This window comes from Eptatretus burgeri, chromosome 9, assembly GCF_056783735.1.
Source record: "Eptatretus burgeri isolate ZD-2024b chromosome 9, Ebu_testis_v1, whole genome shotgun sequence".
Classification (NCBI taxonomy): domain Eukaryota; kingdom Metazoa; phylum Chordata; class Myxini; order Myxiniformes; family Myxinidae; genus Eptatretus; species Eptatretus burgeri.
The window spans coordinates 35,460,313-35,483,594 of NC_140969.1; the positions used below are offsets into that span (position 1 = coordinate 35,460,313).

The 23,282-nt window shown below is 43.8% G+C and overlaps 1 protein-coding gene across 3 annotated transcripts in view; it reads right to left on the reverse strand.

The window, feature by feature from the left end:
- Positions 1-304: 304 nt before the first annotated feature.
- LOC147019895 (NUAK family SNF1-like kinase 1) overlaps positions 305-23,282 on the reverse strand; it is a 37,200-nt gene continuing 14,222 nt past the window's right edge. Inside the window, exons 4-8 of one of the 3 annotated variants that reach the window (XR_015061565.1) lie at positions 23,185-23,250; positions 10,041-10,160; positions 4,212-4,344; positions 2,473-4,040; positions 305-2,260 (exon numbers count right to left, since the gene is read on the reverse strand). Coding sequence is in view for 2 of the 3 variants with exons in the window: in XM_085894715.1 (XP_085750841.1) it covers positions 3,163-4,040; positions 4,212-4,344; positions 10,041-10,160; positions 23,185-23,250 (1,197 nt within the window). In the remaining variant the exon portion in view is untranslated. Of the gene's footprint in view, positions 4,041-4,211; positions 4,345-10,040; positions 10,161-23,184; positions 23,251-23,282 lie in introns of all 3 variants that reach the window. The other 2 variants (XM_085894715.1, XM_085894716.1) reach the window with 2 other exon arrangements.

Below are 23,282 nucleotides of genomic sequence, written 5' to 3' on the forward strand. Positions count from 1 at the left end.
CAGGGCTATCAAATTTCCAGTTGGGGAGATTGTGTGATGTCTTTGCTTGGAGAGTACAGATGCGGTTTCATGTGGTCCACTGTTTTGGGGTGGAGGGGGGGGGGAGGGTAAACATGGGAGCTCCTCTATGGCATTGTTGACGATGTTGGTTTCTGCCAAAAGATGACACCTCTTGCTTGATGTTGAAAACCGCATTGCTCAATGTCTTGGCAGAACTCCCGAAAAGGTTTACATGATCTCAATGATGGACGATAAATATATACGTGATAAAATCACAGTTTACTACAAACCAAACATAACCTGATTAAAAACAATCACACATTTATTACATCACATAATGTTAATCAAATAGCATGGATAAAATAGTGTGGCATTTAATGTCACAGATAGTGATGAGCATATTGTTTAAAAGACTGCATAATGATGGAAGCTAAATTTTAATCAATCCGTAGAGCCATTGGGTCTGCATAGACTTGTAAAGCATTGTACTCGTATTTATGAATACAGTTGTGGTGCAGTATTAAATGTGGTGTCGTGAGAGAAACATCACACGTGATGGGTCATGCCATAACATTCAAACACTTTTTCCATAATAGGCTCGCTCCAGGCACTAGCCCTTCTTCCTTTTGCTTTGCCAGAGATTTAAATGTAACAAGTCTGGCTTAATGTAAAAATTAATTCCACTCTTGGATTGTTGTTTTGTATATGGAAATATCAGTGGGTGCAGGAGCTAAATGACAGAGTGCAACAGTTTCAGACTGAAAAAAAGGATTGGAGGGGAACAAAGACATTACAGATGATTGGCAGAAAGGTAAGGGCCAAGGGTCAGTGAGGATATATAAGAGAGCTGGGGTGGTTCTGCACCATGAAGTGATGATGGGCAGCACTCTTGGGGAATAGGAGGGAGCGCTGCGAGACGATAGGTGTAGCGAGTCGGGTCCATATCCGAGAGAAGAGAGGGATGGAGGTGAGTGTTCGGCTTTTAATTTGGGAGAGTAACCAAGTGTGGGGCTCTTGAAGAGCATGTGTGACTTGGGGAGGGGGACAAGGGGGGGATGTTGGGACAAGAGGAACAAAAGTGAGGTGGGTTGTATTTGATGTTAAAAGCAGTAACTTAATTGTTTGGGTAAGAGTTTCATGTCACAGAGAAAACTGAGATATCTACAAAAACAGCTCCAAAAGGAAGGTGCCAAATTGAAGAAAAGAGGAGACCAAGTTACTGAGCCTCGAGTAATGGCAACAGATGAAGGTGCATGTGTGAAGTGAGAAAACACTGGCATTTTTGAGCACTTCTATTTGCAGAGGTCAAGGGTCAGGGAAGAGCTCGATGGTAAAGGAAGAAGGGCCACACACAACAGAGCAGAGGAATAGGCAAACATGGCAAAGGGACACAGTCTTTCTCCCCCTCACACCCCAAAAAGGCAGATTATACAACATGACAAGAATGCGCCAAATTAAAATAAGCAGCACACAGACACCTGAGACAAGCCAACAGGCCCACGACAACGAGTTGAAAGTTACAGGTGGCCACAGGGGAAAAGTCAGTGAGAATGGAAAGGTCACAGATGTAAAGATGGTGGTGCGTCACCAACTCAAAGGACCGGAGGGAAGAGAGTATCAACCCCTGGAAGACATTACACAGATGACAAGAAAAAAACATGAAGGTGCATGGCAAATGTTGATTTGGGAATGGTTTGAGTTCAGGGTTGCTCAAACATCTGGACCTTGCGCAAACCAGTTCTGAGATCACAAGGTGAGATGAGTGTTGTGCAAGAAGAATATTATCAACGGTATGAAAAGTTGCTGTGTGGCAGATCCAAGAAAAGAAGCAACTGGAATTGAGCTCAGACAAACAAAGAGCAGCATTAGTTAAGTGAAGGAAAACAGTTGAGGGCAAACATTAAAAAAGAAAATGCTTTTAACATTTAAAAAACAGATAAAACATAATCCAAGTTGCTGAAGACAAACCATACTGGTTTGTAATGCTGAAGGAGACTACACATACACATGTGATCATTGTGGTCCCCTGGCTGTGGATAGCATTGCCAAATGGCAGGCAGGGAGAAAGCAGGTTATCATGAGTGGGTTTGAGAGGAAATAGCTGAGAACGCTACGATGTCTAACAAACTGCCTTTTGTGGACAAGGTGAGAAGTTCCGGTTTCTACTAACAACCACGATAGAGGAGTTTGAAGTGATGCATGTGCCGCCGCAGGTTTGTGGTGTTGCGGGATTCGTGTGACCCGCTGGTGACGGATTTCCCTGATGTAAAAAACAAAAAGAACAATTTATTTATTTTAAACAAGTCAAAATTTGACACAATTTGAATATTTCTACTTTGCAAATGCAACAGTTTTGGGAATGGTCGTTATAGGAGAGTTATATGGGTTTGAAAGAATTAGATCAGCACTTCAAATCCTCTTGTGTGACTACCACCTCCCCACCCTCCCCCTTTCCAAACAAAAACAACTTACCCAAAAGGTCATCTGCTTATCCGTTCATATATTGCTGTTTGTTTTATTCTCCTTTGTCTGCTGCGAAAGGGACTTTAGTTTTAGTGACAGGATCAAAACCAACCCGAAATGGCCCCAGTCATGGTATGAGGAAGAGGAGGAAGGAAGGAAGGGAGAGATTGGAATACAAGTTCAGACGGGAACACATGCGAGAGAAATTGCCACATCATATCCTAATGAGCTTGGTACCCCAAATGTCTTTAAACAGGAACGTCCAATATTTACCAAATCAGTGCAGATGCTAAGTATAACTCGGCAATCTTTCCAATTAAGACTTGATGACCGTTTCATCACCATAACAAGAGTACACAAGTTCATTTTGCAATTCAATAGAGAGAAGAATTATGATGCAGTGGGAACATGGTTAAACATCCAAGGCAAACTTGATTAAATCTGCCAAAGTACAAACATCAAGTTGTCATGAATGAAATCAAATAAATAATAATGTAAAATTCCAATGTAGAACAAGTCCGATAATGCACTCACAAAAAACAAACAAACATGTCAACGGTCATTATGAATCCAAATGTCTTTTTGAAAGTCGAAAACACCATTGTTGTAAAATAACATGCAAGACATGCTTCAGGCACATCACAGGACACTATCTCCATGCCTCTCCCTTCATCCACGCTGCAGCTGCCACACCTCATATCATGGTCCTGGTATCTTTAGATCTTCAGCAGAGTGGTGAACAGTCGTACTGCTTGAGGGCAATAGAAGGTCCTCCATAGAAGTGGATGAGCGTATCCGATCGCGGGCAGCATGGCACCGCCGCCTACGCCCAGCTAGACGTGCCAAGTCCTTTGGGGGTAAATCCAGAACGTCAAATGACTCGCAAGATAAAATACTGTCCATGCTTCCTTCCAAAAACCCTGCCGCCTCTATCTCTGCCTCGTCAACTAAATTATTAAGTGAGACAGATCTCTTGCTTTTATTTTTTAGTGAATCGCTGTTCTGAAAGTCTCCGTAGCTACACCTACGGCTGCCAATAAATTTATCATCACTCTGTCCAAAATCACTTGCTGTGGTGTTTGTTTCCTTGGATTCCAAATGCTCAGCTGAAGAGGAATATTCCGATTTGGCTCGAGATGACCTTTTCTTTAAGATACCTTTGCGTGGTGCTTTGGCTACGCTGTTTTGAAGTCGTTGAGCATCAACACTTTCTCTGCATTCTGGCACTTTGTCCTCAATTGCATGGTCTTTATCGTATCCATTTACCCGGTTTTTGAGGATACCTTTGGGCGTTGGACCTTCACAGTCCTTCCAAAAGGTCACTCGCACGTCGCTTGCCCGCTTTGATTTGCGAAGCGAGCTGTGGTTAGTTGAGGCAGCTCTGGACCATGTGGCATGGGTGTTTCTTACACCGGGCCTCGATGAGTTGGGCAGATATGGTATTCCATGTGGCTCCTTGTAGGCATAGGCTGGCTCCTTGTAGCCCTGGTTTACCCAGGGGTGACGTACCACATCCTCTGCTGTGGCACGAGCCTCCGGGGAAACACAAAGTAGCCAACCAATGAGATCACTCGCCACTGGAGAGAGGGGTAGGGTATTGGTTTGGCTGTAAATATGAATGTTTATTACTATTTTAAAAACAGTGCCCCAACACAATTTTAACTAAAAACAAAATAGGTTTGGAAAAAAAATAAGCAATTTCCCTTCTTACTACATCCCAAGCTGTCTTGCTGTGATATTTTTCTTACTAGATCTGTCATCTGGTTCGCTGTATTCTCCATGGGAAATTTTCTGCAAGAGGATCCTGTAGTCTTCTGCGATGAAAGGCAGAAAACCGTACACCAGTGCATAAAGAATAACACCCAGGGACCAACAGTCAACCTGTCAAACGACACATGGATAGTTTGAATTAGTTACTACGAGGAACCATAACCTCCGGGAGGAACCGGATAGAGAAATGTGGAATTTTAAAATGGAGCAGCAAAGGCAAACGGTCTGCTGGCCAGGTAAAGGCCTTTCACAAAACAAAATTAGATACCGGTCCATTGGATTGAGTGTCATAAATAGAGGAGCTTAAACTTCAAAGTAAATCTTTGCACAAGCTGGACAAACAACCTCAGTTGTCCATTGTAAATCCCTTCACCAAAGCCTCATTTGCAGTGGAATTAGCAATTATAATTGCCTTTATAACTATTGAATGACCAAAGTGGTCACATTTTAAATTTATTTTAACATTCCTGAACTGAAGGTAAAAAAAAAAAAAGTTCAGAGAACACCTTACCCCATGAAGTCTTGAGAAAAAGGAAATGGGAAGGGTCTTTTAAACTCGTGCTTTGTGTTTCCGAGCACAATCTATATTTCCTGCGAGCCATGATTTCTTCTGAAGCTCAATAATCCCCAACGCTGAGAGCGCAAGCAGCATGTTTGATTGGTCGAGACGGCGTAATATTTTGTCCAATTACTCTATTGCTAAAGTGGAGGTTTTTTTTTTTTTTTTTTTTTTTTTTTTTTTTGTATACCTTGGTCGAGGCTCATATGAGAGCGAACACACAACTCACAGCAAGGAGGCATGAGACAAGAGGGGCGGCGGGAGTGGAAGGGACAAAACATTGGGGAACAGACACAGGTGAACTGTGGAAGGGAGAGGGATGGGGATGGGACGGGGAACATGGCGAGGGGAAGATGGACATTAAAGGGACTTTCAGGAAGGAAAGCAGGAGAATTGAAGGAAGTGGGCTTGGGTGGATTATCGGGGGTAGAAAAGATCGAGGATTTGGATGGGGGAAGATAAGAGGTGGTGGTGAACAGCTGTTTTGAAAGCCTGGAGGGAAGAATGGGAAAGAATAGAGTGAGGAAGTTTATTCCAAAGGCGGGAAAAAAGAGGAATGAAAGAGTGAAGATGAGCAGTGATTCGTGATTTTGGTAGTTTTACCAGAAGGGGGTTGTTGGCGGACCTTGAGCGCCCTGTGGAAATGTGGTTGGGACAAATCACAGAGAGAGCAGGGGGCAAGGCTGGAGAGGAGTCGGTAGAAGACAGAAAGACCACCGACCAACCTGCGGTGATTGAGTGAGAGGCCCAAAGACTCAGCTTCATTGCGGGAGATGCCAATGATCTTAAATGCCCTGGTTTCGACAGCGTGAAGTCGAGAAAGGTGGGAGGCAGGAGCACCAGCCCAGAGGGGAGAGCAGTACTCCATCAGGCTACGGACAAAAGCTTTGTAAGTGGTCAGGAGCTCAAGAGGGCCGAGGAAGGACTTTGCACGACGGAGGATTCCCAGTCGGCGACTGGCTTTTGAGGCAAGGTTGGAAATGTGACTTTCCCAGGAAAGGTCATAGCAGATAGTGAGACCCAGAAGCTTGAAAGAAAAGACTTCTTCCAGAGGATTGTTGAGAAAGTGGATGGGGGGGTTTTGTAAACGGTCCTTTCGAAGAGACATAGTGAGAGTGTGAGATTTGTCTGGATTGAAAGACATGTTCCACGTGTTGGACCAGTTTGTGATTTTATCCAGATCTGCAGTGAGCGAAGAAGCTGCTGCTTGCCGGTCTGAGGGATGACAGATGGTACGGCAGAGGGTGGAGTCATCGGCAAAGAGAAATAGAGGATTTTCCAGAGAGTCCGAGAGATCATTGATGAAAACCAGAAAAAGAACAGGGCCCAGAACGCTACCTTGAGGAACTCCAGCCTGCACAGGAAGAGGGGATGAAAGAACTCCATTTAGGGCCACACGTTGACTGCGACAGGAGAGGAAGTCTGCGAGCCATGAGTGGAGATGGCCTTGAATACCATGGGAAGAGAGTTTGGTGAGTAGGGCAGGGTGCCAGACTGTGTCAAAAGCACGTGATATGTCCAGGGATACGGCTCGGATTTCCTGTCTGGCATTGAGGACCTCCATCCATTGATGGGAGAGCAGTAGCAGCATATCTAGGGTAGAGTGACCTGGTCTGAAACCAAATTGATGATTGGAAATCAAGCCATTGGAGAAGAGGAAGGATTTCATGTCTGAAGCGATGATGGATTCCATAACCTTGCTGATGATTGGGAGAAGGCTGATTGGTCTGTAGTTATAGGGATCTGTTTTTGCACCTTTTTTATGCAGGGCAGTGATGTTAGCAGATTTCCAAGCAGATGGCAGATGACCTTGGGAAAATGAGAGGGTGAATAGAACAGAGAGAGGGTGAGCAAGAGCAGAAGAGCAGGCTTTGAGGACACGTGGGCTGATGCCGTCTGGACCGGTTGCAGAATCTGACTCGAGGTTTGAAAGCAAGCTCTCCACCTTGTCAGGAGAAAAGGATACAGAGTCCAGGGACAGTTGGGTGCGACTGGGTAAAGTGGGTAGAGATAGTGATGGGTTTGGGACACAAGATTTAGCTGCAAACACCGAGTTTAGACATTCAGCTTTATCACGTGTGGAATCAGCAGTGCGGCCATTTGAGGTAAGGGAGGGGATGGAGGGGGAACATACACCAGAAACAGATTTGATTAAACGCCACCAGGATTTTGAGGAGGGAGAGAGGTTTGAGAGTTCAGACTTGAGATGAGAAAGATGTTGTTTTCTGGCTCTCCTGAGGGTAGCTACACACTTGTTCCGAGCTTTGTGGAAAGAACTGAGATTGCCCTCAGTTGGGTTTGCTTTCCATGAGGCAAAGGCAAGTTGTTTCAGGACAACTGCCTCGCCACAAGCTTCAGTAAACCAAGGGCGGGAGGAAGGGTAAGACAACTGAACACGAGAGGGGATAAATCTGTGCATGAGGGAGAGCAAGTTTCTTTGAAAGAATTCCCAGGATGAGTTGATGTTTGAGAAAGTAGTGATAGGAGACCAGTCTGTAAGTTTGATGGCTGCTCGGAGACCCTGCCAGTCGGCTTGAGTGAAATGCCAGACTCGACGGCGGTGAGGTGGTTCTCTGATAACAGCCAGAGAGATGTCCACTTTAACAAGGACGTGGTCAGAAGAACCAATTGGAGCGAAGGAAGAGCAGCAGATATTGTCAGGGAAATTTGTCAAAATTTTGAAAGTGCCAACAAGGATCTTTGTGTTCTGCAGTGTTCAAGTATACAAATCAATTGAAATAAATTTTTAAAAGGTTGAAAAAAAAATGCTGCAGAGAGAAAAAAATACTTTTTACACAAGTGTACCGCTGTTGATGCACCCTGTTTTACACCACCTTATCCAACATGTTACATTAGTTATTCGTGCCTGTTGTTTGTGTCCTTTATGACGTCCTTAAAAACAATGAGTTTCCTGTTTGGAATGATTTTCAATTCTGTTTGACTGCCAGACAGAGTAAAGATATTACCTTAATCTTCTGTGCGTATCTGCGATTATGATGAGATTCCGTAATATTTAACAAATTCAGAGCCAAAGTACTGCTAAACTACTGGTTCGTGTTACAATTCGTGTTCTACAATGTTCAAATTATAAAAAATTCAATTGGAATTAAGTTGTTCCTTGATCTTAGACTGACAGACAAAGTGAACAAATTGCTTCACCACACTTTGCACTTGATGTGCGGAGTAAAAACGAGCTCTCAGGCAGAGAGGGAGAGATTGGGGTTATGAAGTATATAATGTGAAGCGTGGTGTCTGTGCGTTCAGCACTCATGTTTCCAACGCTCCTTTTGAAAAGCTCCGCATGGAATCGCAGTTTGTTTATTACCTCCACCACCGAAGGTGAAGGAGGTTATGTTTTCACCCCTTTGTCTGCTTGTCTGTCTATTTGTTTGTCTGTGTGCAGGATATCTCGAAAAGTTATGGACGGATCCGGATGAAATTTTGTGGACAGGTTTGGTGTGTGACGAGGACAAACTGATTAGATTTTGGTGAAGATCCGGATCTGGATCCGACAAATAGAATTTTAAAAAGTGATTATTCACCATTGAGTGAATGGGCCAAAAATGATATATAGCACGATATCTCAAAAATGTTTTGGGCCAGATATACTCTCGTGGATCAGGCATTGTGGGGCAGAGGTATGCACTCTACCGAGTGCCCTTCGAGTTAACATCGTTAAGATATGACCTCAAAGTACGCACTCTCTCCTCTGAGCTGTCTAGCCTGGGTTTGAATCCTGACCTAGCTATAAACTGTCATCCTGGTGTTTCACAGACTCATTGAATCATCATTGTATGTCGTCCCTCCGTACCCCCGATGGGCGTTTAACTGGGAATCCCATCGACTGACATTAACTTGTGGATGTTAAAGATTACGTTGAGGTCCTTCGCGAAGAGTGGATGAGCTATCGGTGGCACCATGGCCAAATTACAAATTCCTGCTTGAACTACTTCTTGGAAGGCAATGGCAAACCGCCCAGTATAACCCTTGCTCAGGAAGCTGCTCCAGTACCACTGATGTTCTGTAAGGAGTATGGTACATCAAATCTATACAAATAAAAGTAACGACTGAATTGTGAATGCAAAAGAAAACAAAAAAAAAAACGGAAAAGGTAATTAAACCGTTTTAAAAAAGGATGGAGCATGGACATAAAGAGACAGGAGGAAGAAAGTGAGAGGAGGGGAAGAGGGAGGGGACTGGGGGAGAGATGGGTGGGAAAGAAGGGAGAGTGTTAGGATGGGGGATGGGGAGAAGAGAATGGAGGAGACGAGAGCGAAGGAGAGATGTCCATCCTGTCCACCCCATTGTTTGTCCAAATAGCCCTCTATTTTGTCCTTCAAGTCCGCTGTTGATGTCCCCTCCCCCCTCTACTGTTCTTTTTGTGCTGTTGCATCCTGATCCATTCAGTGTTCTAGCTTTTCCAGGAGCCTTGACCGTGTATACAAAAAAAATAAAAACTGGCAGCATACTTCATCAGCCGAATGGTCTCTTTCTGTGTTGAAGTTCCTTGGAAGGAAAGTCATTGATTACATATTGTGAACCGTGGTGTCTGTCTGTTCATTTATCTGTCTCCCATTTACAGAGGCCGCTTCTCGAGCTGCATTTAAAAGCCCAACATTCAATTTCGAAATGACGGGAGAACAGGCATGAGTAATGTTGATGCCAAATTTTATTTTGCAACCAGGATATTTTGCACTATTTTTGAGAGAAATCCAACCTCTGCCACCCTATGTTGCACCACCATTTTGTGGTGAGCAATATAAGTAGCTCAGAGCTTTAGCTCTGCATGAAACCAAGAGTGCAACACAATTAACATTTTTTAATTGATGGTCTCCCACTATTCCCAAATAGGTTGGTGCACTACTCCAATTTGTGGCCACTCAATAACAATGTGGTACAGATTACATAAGGCATCAGCGATAATGATCACATGTAAGTTACAAAAATCAGCTCAAACAACCGTCTCACTGGCAAATTGCCAGGGCCAACTCCAGACGCAGCAGCCCAGAGAGCATACCAAGGTCTTGAGAAATTGCAGCAAAACACTTCTGTTGTTATTCATTTAATCAAACAAAGCCCAAGCACCTAATCCATGGTAGCAGGTTTCTCAACCCAAAAGTGTTATTGACAAGTCACAGACAACTCGCACAATCACTCTTAAGGCACCTCACATCAAGTGATCAAATAAGTCTACATTCAAAACCGCAGATGTAAAATTGGAATTGACATTCCATTACGATCCACCAACCTCAGGACCATTATAAGGCTTGCCAGCAATGATCTCAGGAGCTGTGTAGAGTGGACTTCCACAAAATGTGTGCAGTAGACTTTCCTTGCTGTATGTGCTGGAGAATCCAAAGTCGGCAATCTGCAGAAAGCACGAATAATATTGTTGACAACATTAGTTCAGCATACCTTGTTATTTTAAAAAAAAATCCTTTTACAAAACTCATCTACCTGCTTCAAGTAACTGATCGTTAAAACACATTCAAAGATCCCTTTAGTTATTCTGCTTTGTCAAAATATTGTTACAGTTCTGCAAAACCATCACTCCCCAAGGCAATGACACACAATATATAGTGGTTCCCGAGATCATTATTTCATTATTCGTTGTAGATGGCCCTTCCCTGATGTGTAATGGGTTTATGGGTCATATGCATTGTGTGGAATTAGGCAGGTTTTTTTCCCCCAGGCAGGAGGTGGGGATTAGGCAGGTCTTCTTTACCTATCTTGCTTTGCTGCACAAATGAACCTCTCCTTCCTTCACGCATGCAAACTTTCCATGCATAGCACACCATAGCTTACAACAAACAGGGGCAAGTCTTTTGCACATGCACGCCATTACCCAGTGGACACTTCATCTCAACCTTCACCGTACTCGAACCCCAAAGCTACAACATTTCACACGCCATCAAGACTTCTTCATTATAATCACCATACCTTTGAACCATAATCCAAGCTCGTTTACATTCACTATTTCCACCTCAACCACAAAGAACAACCATGGCCATAACTCATCGCTACGCTTCCTTTACCAACACCTTAACCACAGTCACCACTGACAACCACCACTCCCCTATGGACCAACAGGGAACAGGGGAGTGCAGCGTACCATTATCAGAAGTCGGACTTGGGACGTTCAGGCATCCAACTTGGAGCGTAAGTGTGCGCTGAACTACATCAACATCAGATGGATAGCCCCAGCACTCTGCACAGTTACGGCCCCCATTGAGTGTTCAGTGCGTGTTTGTGGCAGGATAGCGCAACCGAATACCCCAGCACCATGTTAATTCTGGAGCTCTGTCACGTGAGGAAGCTCAGAGTATGATGGTGGCATCTTCGCAGCTGTACCCATGCGTGCTTGGAGCTCGCACTGGGATAATCGTCCATACACCAATGGGGGTTCTGGAAAACACCAACAGCTCATACTGATCTGCTTCTAAAACTCTGCCCCCACCAGAGGATTATAAAGCATTGTGCGTTCCACACAGAAGAGAGGGCTTGGCTGCGAGTTGGGTCATTCTTGAGCTGCAGTTTATTCTTGTTCATCTTGGCATTCTTGCTCTTGTAGTCATGGTACAACACTTCACCAAGTTTCCGGTTGGCAGAGCGAACGGAACAGAGCCCACGGAGCAGAGTGCAGAATAAGTGGAAGAACCAGGCACCAGACCGAGCACAGTATGAGAGACAGTAAAGTAATACACTTACGGACCTCCTTACACTTCACTATTAGTCTATCTCTTCACATGTTCTTTTTTATTTGTAACATTCTCGACGACTGTGGATGCAATAAAAGAGCATCAACGATCGTCCGGGGATACTGATCCACATATTTTACATATTCCTCTCTGCATATCACTTGCACGTCACCGCACCCTTATTTTGCACCTCCCCTGACCAGGCAGGTTAGACACCCTCAGTTCTCCTCCTCCTTCCCCTTTCTCAGCGACTGGGTTTGTACAGGTCCATCACCCTCGCCTGGTAACCAAGAGATAGAAACCACCTCGTACTTCTCTTATCTTTCTTGCTTTCTAATTTTCCTTGGGAGTGTCTGATGGCACACCATGTTAGTGTAAATTAGATTGTGTAAGTTTTATCATGGTTAAACTCTGCCCTGTGTCCTCTTTTGTATATAACTGTATTTCTTTTGCTGCACTTCACCAATCCTTGCTTCCCCTGCTATACATATGTTGATGGAATAAACCCATTGCTTCCTTGTGCCGCATACGTTTCCTCATCCTTGCTATAAATATATTGTTTGCATTGTAAATGTAACCAGCTCGCATGTCTTTTCCTCCATTAATCTCGCATAGACCGCATGTAGTGCTAGCCAGGAAGTTATACCCCACATGATTTGCTCTTGTTAGCCAGCACACACTCACTGCATCGCTTAGCAGTAATCTAGGTGTACAATGAGGGCACAAAACTCGCTTGGTGCGGTCGTCCAAAGGTAAGGTACCCATGCAAAGTAGTAACATCCTGCCAGGATTGGCAGTACCAATCGGCGTTCATGGTTGCTTAACAACCGACCAGGCCGCGGAGTTATCTGAGACTGGTGGCCTCAGGATCGGGTGTTCAGGAGGAGCTCGAGTACTTCCCCTTGTGGCCAACCTGGAACCCCGGCCCATAACAATATGTTTATGTTAACTTTGTATATTGGTGTTTGCAAGCATGCTGTGTTCGTGTCGACTTGTGGGTCATTCAAAATATTTTGCCTGCCTTGGTGGCCACTTAGTGTACATTGGGGGTACTGTAGTCTGTGAGACGACTATTGCACTATCTGCTTTGCCACTGTATGGCTTTTCCTGACCATATCAACCATTTTGAGCAGTTTGATATGGTCAATACAAAGTCATCAGGATTTCAGTGAGTGGTGGACAGTTTGTGAACACCTTTGGGATTACGGACAAAACCTGGATGCCCTTCTTCAATCCAGGAACCCAAAGGCAGTCGGACACAGTGGAAGCATTGATATTTACCTTCAACAAAGAAAGTTATTGTGTCGGCATCAGGCGAGAAGATGATTGAGGTCATTATTTGGGATGCTCATAGCATTATTTCCACCAATTGTGTTCCAAAAGGGACAATTGTTACCGTAACAGTGTTGGACAAACAGTTTCCGTCAGCCAGGTAGAAGAAACAACAAACTTGCAGTCTGGTTTTTGCCTCCACCATAACAATGCCCCATCATATGGCACTGCTCGGGTGCAAAAGATTATTACCCCTCCCCCCCCCCCCGCCGTTGTAATTCGTCTGAAATAGGGGCTTATACATTTGGTCTCGATTTTTGTGTCCATACGTGCGTGTGTGTGCGTGTATGCATCCACAACCACATATTGGACATGCATGGACTGATATTATTTGTACTTGGCACAAAGACAACACATGATGGTATACATGTGCACGTCATTTTGTTTCACGACGTGATAAAAGATGGCCAACCGGTGGTCATTTTAGTTGTAAAAAAAAAAAAAAACCCGATGTTCAACACGTCCTCACCCATTTCTCGGACATACATTTACCGATGTTCAAATTTGGCACACAGATGATGAATGATGCCTTACATATGCACGTCTTTGTTTTTTTTCAGATCAGATACAAGATGGCCGACTGGGTCCAATTCATTATTTAATTGTGTCCCCACCCGTTTCTCCGACGTGTATGATCCGATTTTGTTCAACGTTGGCGCACGCACAGTGGCACGATGGCGCACACGTACACCTCACTTTATTTTGCGATCGAATCAAAGATGGCTGACTGGTAGACTGGCGGCCATTTTAGTTGTAAATAAATATGGGGATGGCCATTTTTATCCATTTCGCAAAATTACGAAAACAACGGGGGCTACGACATTTAATGTTTTTTTTTTTTTTTACTTGTTCAAAAAGCAGCAAATCGAACTGTTATCACATTCACCAGACTGCATTTCCTCCTCAACTCTCTTCTCTTTTCTTCTGCTCTATTCTATTCCACTCAAAAGCAATATGGTGCAGCCTCAAGACCACATGCCCAGCTCCTGGCCTCGCAACAGCTGGTTATTTCCAAAAATGAAACACAGCCTTTGTGGTCACAACTTATCTTCAAGATTAGGGTTTGTTTGTAAACTCGACACACCCTGAAGAACACTTGACTACAACTATGAGATCATAGATACACAGGTGCCAAACATTCATCGGAATCCTCGGGGACAATGGCGAAAAGTGAAGTATGTGTCAATTTTTCAAGTCTTACGTGCTTGTTGAATTAAATTAGGAGACCTTCATAATTTAACGCACTTCGTAAAATGTCATGGTGATTGGAAAATTGCAAACGGTCTCTATTTAAGTTTGGCAAATATAAAATGTTGCACTATTTGTTTCGTTTCAGGAATCGAAATGATACTGTCTTGTTCCATGGACATGGCGCGGTCGGAGAATAACAAATTTCACCCAAATCGTGCAAATTTGGTATATACCGACATGCCATTTGGCGTGAAGGTATGTTATGATTTGTACATCGATTGAAGTGACTCAAACTCTGGTGTGACCACTTTGGTGACCTTTTTGTTGTCAAAGGTCAATTAATCGAATTTTCCAAAAATACGTATCACAACTTCAAATTTTCATTTTTTTTTTTTTAAATAAAATATAATTATGAAACTTGGTTTAGTTCAGACATTTGGCAACCAGTCAAACAAGGTCAACAGAAGACCATTTAAAGTTAAAATGTTTAAAAAAAAAAAGTGCCAAGTATTTTTTTTGTATTTAATTTTGAATGATTCATAAGTTGTTGTTCCGTATGCAGCCTGTGGTTGCTGGTTGTATCCTTTTCTGGAAGTGGCTGTGCCACTGATGCAGTGCCCCCTGTTACCAGTGAGCTGGTACTCATTTTGCTGACCTTGGAAGGATGACAGGCTGAGTCAACCCACCTGGTAAGTCGCCAACAAGACGTTTTTTTGCATCTCGTTGTGTGCGTGTGAGATCCGGTGTGATGTACGTAGAGGCCCACTTCACTGTTTGCTTCAGTTGTAGTTATTTTTTTTTTTAACTGATCCCAGGATCTCAGGTGTGTTAGCATGATCATCTCGCTGTACTAACACCGCTCGAGAGGATGCGTTTCCGTCTTGATTAATTCCACCGAGTCTGAACACCTTGATCATTTTTGGCATTGGTCATTCTTGCACTGATGTTTCACAGACTTCGTGTCATCTTTCTGCTTTAGATTCTGGCATGTTATAAATCACGAAGTTACTTTCTTTTCTCACAGTCCACTAACTCTTTTATTATGGCTATCTTAGGGCCACCATACTCACTAAATCTACTTGTCACTTGTCATAGTATTTTGACTAGCATAAGCAAAGGAGGCTTGGGGGGGGGGGGGTGGAGGGAGGTGTGGTTTCTGCTCCCACCCCCCCCCCCACTTTGGACAAAAAGTACATTTGTCATTCTGTCGGTGCATTTCCCGATGTATGATACCATTGGTACATTACGTATAAAATCATTCCCCCCCCCCTTCACTTTGAAAGTCCTGGCTAGCGCTCGTTAGTATTTTGATGTCAATGCATCCTTCATACAGTACCAGGAAAGTGGATGAAACTGCATGATAATTGTGATGTTGTTGTGTTGTTGTTCTTTGTGTTTCTGAAAAGAAATTGACATGGTTACAACCAAAAAAAATACACCAATGCAAAGAACAATCTTGTCAAATAATGGGTGAAAAGGTCACGGGTAATGAATTCCATGCACGTTTTCTACGACCCCAGCTTCAATTGATTTCTGGTGCCACAGACAGCTTTTGTCGTTCAGAAACAGAATGGGGTGGAATCTATTCCATATGTCACTGTGTAATACACAGAACACTATCTCCTTAGTTATCATGATTTTTCCTGGCAAAGCCACATTTCTCAGCTGACCTCCAAAAGCAGTCGCCGACTGGGCATCCTACGTCGTGCAAAGTCCTTCCTTTGCACACCTGAGCTCTTGACCACATACAAAGCTTTTGGCCGCAGCCTGATGGAGTACTGATCTCCCCTCTGGGCTGGTGCTCCTGCCTCTCACCTTTCTCGGCTTCACGTTGTGAAAACCAAGGCATTTAGGATCATTGGTATCGCCCACGATGAAGCCAAGTCTTTGAGCCTCTCACTCTCTCACTGCAGGCAGGTCGGTGGTCTTTCTGTCTTCTACCATATCCTCTCCGGTCTCCCCCCGACCCCTTGCTCTGTCTGCAATATGTCCCCCCCCCCATATTTTTCCGCAGGGCGCTCAAGGTCCACCAGCAACCCCCTTCTGGTAAAACTACCAAAATCAAGAATCACTGCTCACCTTCAGTCTTTCATTCCTCTTTTTTCCCGCCTTTAGAACTAACTCCCACACTCTCTTCAATCCCACTCTTTCCTCCAGGTCTTCAAAACAGCTGTTCATCATCATCTCTTATCTTCCCCCATCCAAAACCACGATCTTTTCTACCCCAAACCAACCTCCTTCAAATTCCCCCACTTTCCTTCCCGAAAGCCCCTGTCATGTAAAGACGTTGAAGTCCCTGTAATGTCCATCTTGTTTACCCTGTGTACCCCACCCCATCCCTCTCCCTTCCACAGATCTTCTCATGTCTCTGTTCCCCACTAATTTTTCCTTCCCTCTCCCATCCCTCTTGTCTCCTGCTCCCCTTGTTGTACGTTCTGCGTGTTAGCTCTCATACGAGCCTCGACATTGTCTTTAAAAACATTGTGAAGAAACAGAGAAAGAAGGATATGATGAAAGCACAGGGATTTGACTGGACAGGAGGAAGACAAAGATAAGTTAAAGTATCCAGATTTATATGGTAAGGTAGGGTAAGGTAGGTTCCGCTAGTATTCCAATTAATTTATCTTACCTGCGAATCACTGGATGAACTATGTGGTATTTCTTGTAATCCTTTACCAACTATGATTTGATTGGATTTCAGGATTTCAAAAAATCAAGCAAAACAAGCCTACTAAGAGGAAGTGTTAAGTGCTCAATGTTACTGGCGACATTGAGCAGTCGGTCCTCATCACCTTCAGGTCAAACTGAATTAAATGTCAGAAGTGTTGCGCATGTCGAAAAGTCACCATCGAACTGCTAACATGTCCAACAAATAGTGAAAGAACAGACTTGAGAAGCAAGAAGGCTACAGATCTGTCTGTAGACCTGAAACAATTTGAGCAATCAAGATTTCTGCCCAGAAGTATTCACTTGGATCGTCTGGATGACGGCACGGGGATAGGTGAAACGGTTCTGAAAAATGAAGCATCATTCCAGAAGTCTTGAAGACATAGGTTCCACAAGTCGAAGCATGAAAGACAGATAAATAAATCGCAGGAGGTCGAGGCAAGCTATCGATGTAGTATTGTTGAGGATTCGACGGCACTGAACAGCACCGCCGTCTCAGGGGTTATAACGCCGGCTAGTTCGGCACAGGTCTCGGGTTACGCGCCTCAGATCACGATACCAAACTACCCCTGGGCCTTGCCAGTTGGGGATATACAACCCGGCTACAGACTGGGTTAGTCAGAGACCGAGCGAAGTCTGCCACAGTCCGTAACCAGTTTGGTTTTAAATACAAATCGAGCGATTGTTCCTCAGCGCGGCACGAATAAATTTGAGGCGGCAAATCTCGTATGAATCAGCCAGATTTATTGGGGACACATCGGGGAGCATGACACAAGCAAAGCATTCACGATAACGTTATCATTAATCTATAACCCTCTCTTACCTCGGGAGCTACGGATACGGGTTTCGAAGGGAGCCCGAGTAAAATAAACCTAAGGCCTGGACAATATGCAGACAAGACACGGAGTACTTGGTGGTGCCTCATGGGCGAGAGGAAAAGTGTCGAAGGCACGAATGCGGCTCGTGACAAGCCGATGGTGTCGGATTTGAGCACCCAGCTCGAGCATGCAGCGTGGCAAGATGGTGCTCGTACTCCTATCGGCATCGCTCGCGCATGCCGCGTGGCAAGATGGCCGCGACGACGTCCTTTTGTCGGCACCGCTCATGCACGCAGCCTTGACACGTCCAAACCCCGTAAGGTCGACGGCACAAGAGAGAAAGATCTATGGTGTGTTCCAGCTGGCTCCCCACAAGGTCCAGCATGCGATTCCAGGCCTGGCCAGTACACCAGGCCAAATCTGGGTGTTGGGCTCCGCAGGTGGATCGACGGGATCAAAAGACGTGGTCCAGCCGCGCAGGGTGCAAGGACAGTCAGAGGCCCCGTGGCTGGACTCAGGATGAACCTGGGGACGACCTGTACGCTGGGTCCATGGCCAAGGAGGAACAGCTGGCCAAGTCACTCCTCACGAAGTGGATCCCAACTGACAAAGCAGTCGCTTCCTTGCCTTTAGGGGCGGGCCTTTCCGACCACCCCAGGGACACGTGATTGGTCCATCATTCGAGTTTGCAACAGCTCTCCGCCAATGGGTTGCTGGCACGTCTTGCCGACTGATTCTGTCAGGGCGCTGGGTGGGGGCTGGTTAGGAGGGGGGAAGGAAGAAGAAGACGCCTCTCGGTACACCACCACTGTATGAACAATGGACAGCCAGCTACACCTCCAGACACACATGTAACGTCCAATTACCAAACAACCTGGCTAAACATGCATTTAAGGGGGGATCTGGGCTAATCCTATATTTAATAACCCACTAAGGGCCCATTTCCGCAACAGCATAACTACCAGATCAGCAATAAATGTGGAAATGAAGTCAGAGTACACCTGCTTTTTCTGTGACACATCTGCAGACAAAGGAAGCAAACTTGTTAATGCAAGAACTATTGAGCTTGTTGGTCATGTAAGAACAACTAGGTGACAAAAAGATGCTCAAAACGACCTTCTGGAAATATAGTTGCAATTGATAAAAAGTATCACAAGGTGTGTTTAGTCAAAGCGAGACCAAACTACCCAAGGTGACACTCAACAAGTACGTCTGGGCAATGAAAAAAGAAACTTCCATGACGACAGCAAGGTGCTCTGGCCATCCATCATGCACGAGTCGTACAAGGCAGCGAGAGTAGATGTGTTGTTCGACATATATAAACCTGACAGCTTGAAAAAAGAAACAAGAGAAAAGTATGGATGCTGGAAGGTATTCAATGTTACCCCTTCAACACTCATCCCTAAAAGACTGGAATGCTTTCCTTTGTGCAGATGAAAATAAAGATGGATGTTTGAACCTGTTCACCAAGGATGTGATGACATTCTAGTCCCAGGAAAAAAAGGCCTTCTTCTGTATATGGATCACGACGTGGTCAGATCATCTTGCTATATATCAGATATTACAGGAATTGTTCCCATGTACACACGAAGAAGTAGACACGCAAATGCTTCTGCACATCAAGGATGCCGCTAATCATTGTCATAGCAAAATCATGGTCTGGAGGCTAGACTGTCCACTCCAATGTCGTGATAACGACAATCCACATCTTTGGACAATGGAACATTTGTGAATTGTACATAGACTTCGCTACTGGGAAGAACAGACTGTTTTCATCTCCACAAATTAAGATTACAACAAGCTTACACCAGATGTTCAGGCCACCTTGTACCATTTTGGCATGCATTCGCGGGCTGTGATACTGCATCATACTTCCTTAGATGGGGAAAAGAGACTGCATGGGAAGTTTGGAGCGATTACAAAGTGGTGTGATAGACGTTTCTCAGACCATCGGGATGTGCACAGGTCATGAAAACAGATGACTTTTCATTTCATCGACAGATACATGGTGCTCCTATACGGCAGGATGAGCTCGTCAGCATCTGCCAATGAGTGTAGGCAGTTACTGGTCATAAAAAAGGGACAACAGATCCACAACATTCCCTCCCCCTCCGCGAACCCCAAGAGATGCCACTCCGAAGGAACACACTGAGCGAGCTACTTTGCAGGCCAACAAATGGAGGCAATGTCTAATCAAAGACCCAACTGCATCTGAAGTCACCAACTGGGGTTGGAATAAACCACCAAGTGGGTCCACCCTGAACCGGATGGCATTGTCAGAAGCTTAAAGCCATTGTGTGGAACTCATTCATTGCAAATGCAAGTCTCAATGTTCCAAGAACTGCAAGTGTGTTAAATCATCGCTGTCCTGTCCCAACTGATGTCCTTGTGATGCACAATGCTCTGACGTGCACGAAAATCGAAGTGAAAACATGGGCCAAATAACATGTTGAAATACCATTTGCATAATTTGGGTGGAATTTGTATCCCTCACCACACCACCATCCCCCACCCCACCTTTCACCACTTTTTTTTTTGCATTTCTAAGCGATACTAACACGGAACCAGTTCTTACAGACGGGTTAATTTCTCCCACTTTTACGATGTCTATGGCGTATTTTATGATGACTTGTAAAACTGGCTTCCACCAGGAATGATATATGATACCCATTTACTAAGAGAGAATTTGGGTGCTCCCCTTGAACCACCAGGTCTGTTAATTAATTATTTTTTTCACCCCCGAAAACCTCTTCGTGCATCCGAAGAATGCAAAGACCCGTTGTTAATTCATTTCGTCCAATGGGTCAGAAACGCATAGAAGTCAAACAAACACAAAAAATATGATATTGTAGTATGATAATTCCCCCACTTCGATGATGTCAAATTTTCTTGCAAAGAATTGTATTTTATTGAAACTTGTAATCCCCTCCCCCCACCACAACGGGAACAGCACTATACGATACACATTTCCATAAACAATTTGTGTCCCGCATCACTCACTCTTAATCCTGGGAGGTATGAAAATTATTTATCACCCAAAACCTTCCTGGGAATACCCCGAGTACAACCACGAGTTTTCAACTCATTCCGTCCAGATGTTTAGGAATGCATAAGAGTCAAACAAACAAGACGCTTCTCAAATTATATGCAAGTATGATTTTTACCTCTGAATGACCTTTTCATAACCTTTGACCTCTTAAGGTTACTAAAATCGGTTGATAAAAGTTTAAACAACACCAAATCTCCATCAACGTAATACCAACTTCAACTTTTATATTTTAATGGATTTTCGGTGAATTTTATCAATTTGACCTTTGACCCCTATAAAGGTCGCCAAAAAGGTCAGCCAAGAGTTAGAGCCATTTTAATTCTTCATCGACACATTACGACGTATCTTCATGCCAAACTGCATGTTGGTATACAAATTTGCGTGATTTCCGTGCCCTCCGACGGCACCATGACGAGGTTTTAGCGACGACGATATCTGAACTCTTGTTACATTCAGGATTATGTAGAAAAATAAATGCACATTAATTTTTGGCAATTCCTCCAAACGATTCTCTGCACTTGTGAACACTTCAGCAATGAGTATCATCCTTTCTGGGAGGAAGAATGGATGTGCACAAAGTCTCGTACAACATGTCAAGGACAATTCAGAAACTCATGTCACATGGAAAAAAAAAAATTTTGTCAATGCTGCTATCTCTTTGTAGGTTAGGTGATAACTTCCCTCAGTCAATGACTTTCCCACCCTTGTCAACTTGCAACATTCTCCATAAATTTGGTGGCCTCTTCTGCCCAATTTCTTTTATATTCACCTGTGTCCTTTCTTGTTGCCATTCCTGTAATGATTTGCCACTAACATTATATTCAAGTAAATAATGAACTTAAGGGGGAACCCCAATGCTAAGACCACCGACGCTAATCTATCCCTTGATCGGCCGATGAAATAGCTATGTCTTTTGCCGATTTCCGAATTTTAAAGGAGTTCAATTTGCAATTAAAAGTCGAAATATTCTTCTTTTTGAAATCAGCCATGACACACCAGCAAGTCGACCACCAGATCCGTACTGTGTACGGGTTGCATCGCGGTATGATTCAACTGAAACAGCGAATAATAACTTTCGATTTTTCACAAGTATGCCGGGTCGATACGTCCTTGGTGGTTGTGCGATAATACAAACCGAGTTGGTTTCATGCTACACCAATGGCTGAAACAACCTAAGTTTGTCCGAAATACCCGAGTGTTGATCGGTTCGCTGAAAAAAACCCCAAAACAAAACCAACAACAACAACAACAACAACAACAACAACAAAAAAATTAATGATGTATTCATCTCACAAAAGCAAAAAACCCAGCATTTTTATCTTCATGAACACTTCCATCTTCTTCCTCGGAATCGCTTGCACAAGGCTCGAAACGATCAAGCTCCAGAATTCCCCCGAAAACGTTTCCATTACGAATTCTGTCTCCAATAGTTTCTTCAAAATCACAATGATCACTTTCAATATTCTGAAAACTATCAGAGTCGCTCATGACGGAGGAATCGGAATCGGAATCGGAATCGGAATCGGAATCGGAATCTGAGCTCGACATGCACTGTTTCTCGATGTAAAGCCGTCGTTCGGATCAATATGGCTTCATGGTGTTCGTGAAATCATGGTATGATGTCACTGGTGAAATCGAACATCGACACTCTCGGGCTTTTTTCGACATTTTGTGATTTGGCAAAAAAAAATTCAAAAAATTTTCTTCCCTTCAAATTTCACTGTGATTACTGATTCTCAATCTTTTTCAGAAAAAATAAATAGTTTGCATTTGGGTTCCCCGTTTAAGACCAACAGTTCTAAACTTATTTTGGAGAGATACCAAAGCACCGTGCTTTTGGAGAATTGCTCACATCAATCGTGATCACGGTATCTATTGCATACTACATCACTAAAAGGAGAAGCATCTGTCCATCCATGTGTGTATCCATCACACTTCGTTCTGAAAGGTTCCTGCTGTCTTAGAATAATAGAAACTAGCATCACCCGCGCTCTGCGCGACATCTTGGGGTGGGTGTGTTTGAGAAAGGAACTGATGCAGAGTATCAGTCGTAATTTTACTTTAATGCAGTAAGTGGAATACGATTTCACTGTTTCAGAACCATTTTATTTACTTTTTTTTGTACCATGCACCTCATATGGTCTTTGAGATAATGTAAGCCGAATATCACGTTACTCGAGCGCAGAACAAAGTCGAAGATAGCGCGACACGAAACCACAAACTCGGAAATAATATATAAGATGATATGGTCAGAAAGCTAGTGATCCATTTACATGGAACAAAAATTTGTGTTTGTTCAATCATCAAGACGTCTGTTTTAAAAGCCCTCGTTTCTGCAATTGAAGAAGAAGTGGGATCTCGAGCTTTAATGTAGCGGATGCCAATGAGGATAATTAATTAATTTTACATCCTCATTGGCATTCACATGCTAGGTAGACATGCAATATGTTTGTGAAGGACATGCTGTCTTTTGATTAAACCCGTCAACAAAGAAATGGGTAGGCATGCCAAGTTGACACTAAAAGTAGTGTTATGGTCTTCTGCTACTCTCTTCCAACTTATTGACAGGTTATCGTAGCACGACCAGATGTTTGCTCAATGATATGCACAAATGTTGTGTTAAAATGTGTTCTTTACCTTGATGCTGAAGTTCTCATCCAGCAGAATGTTTTCTAACTTCAGATCTCTATGCACAACTCCATTCTGAAATATGAGCAAAGGTCTTGTTTAGAAAC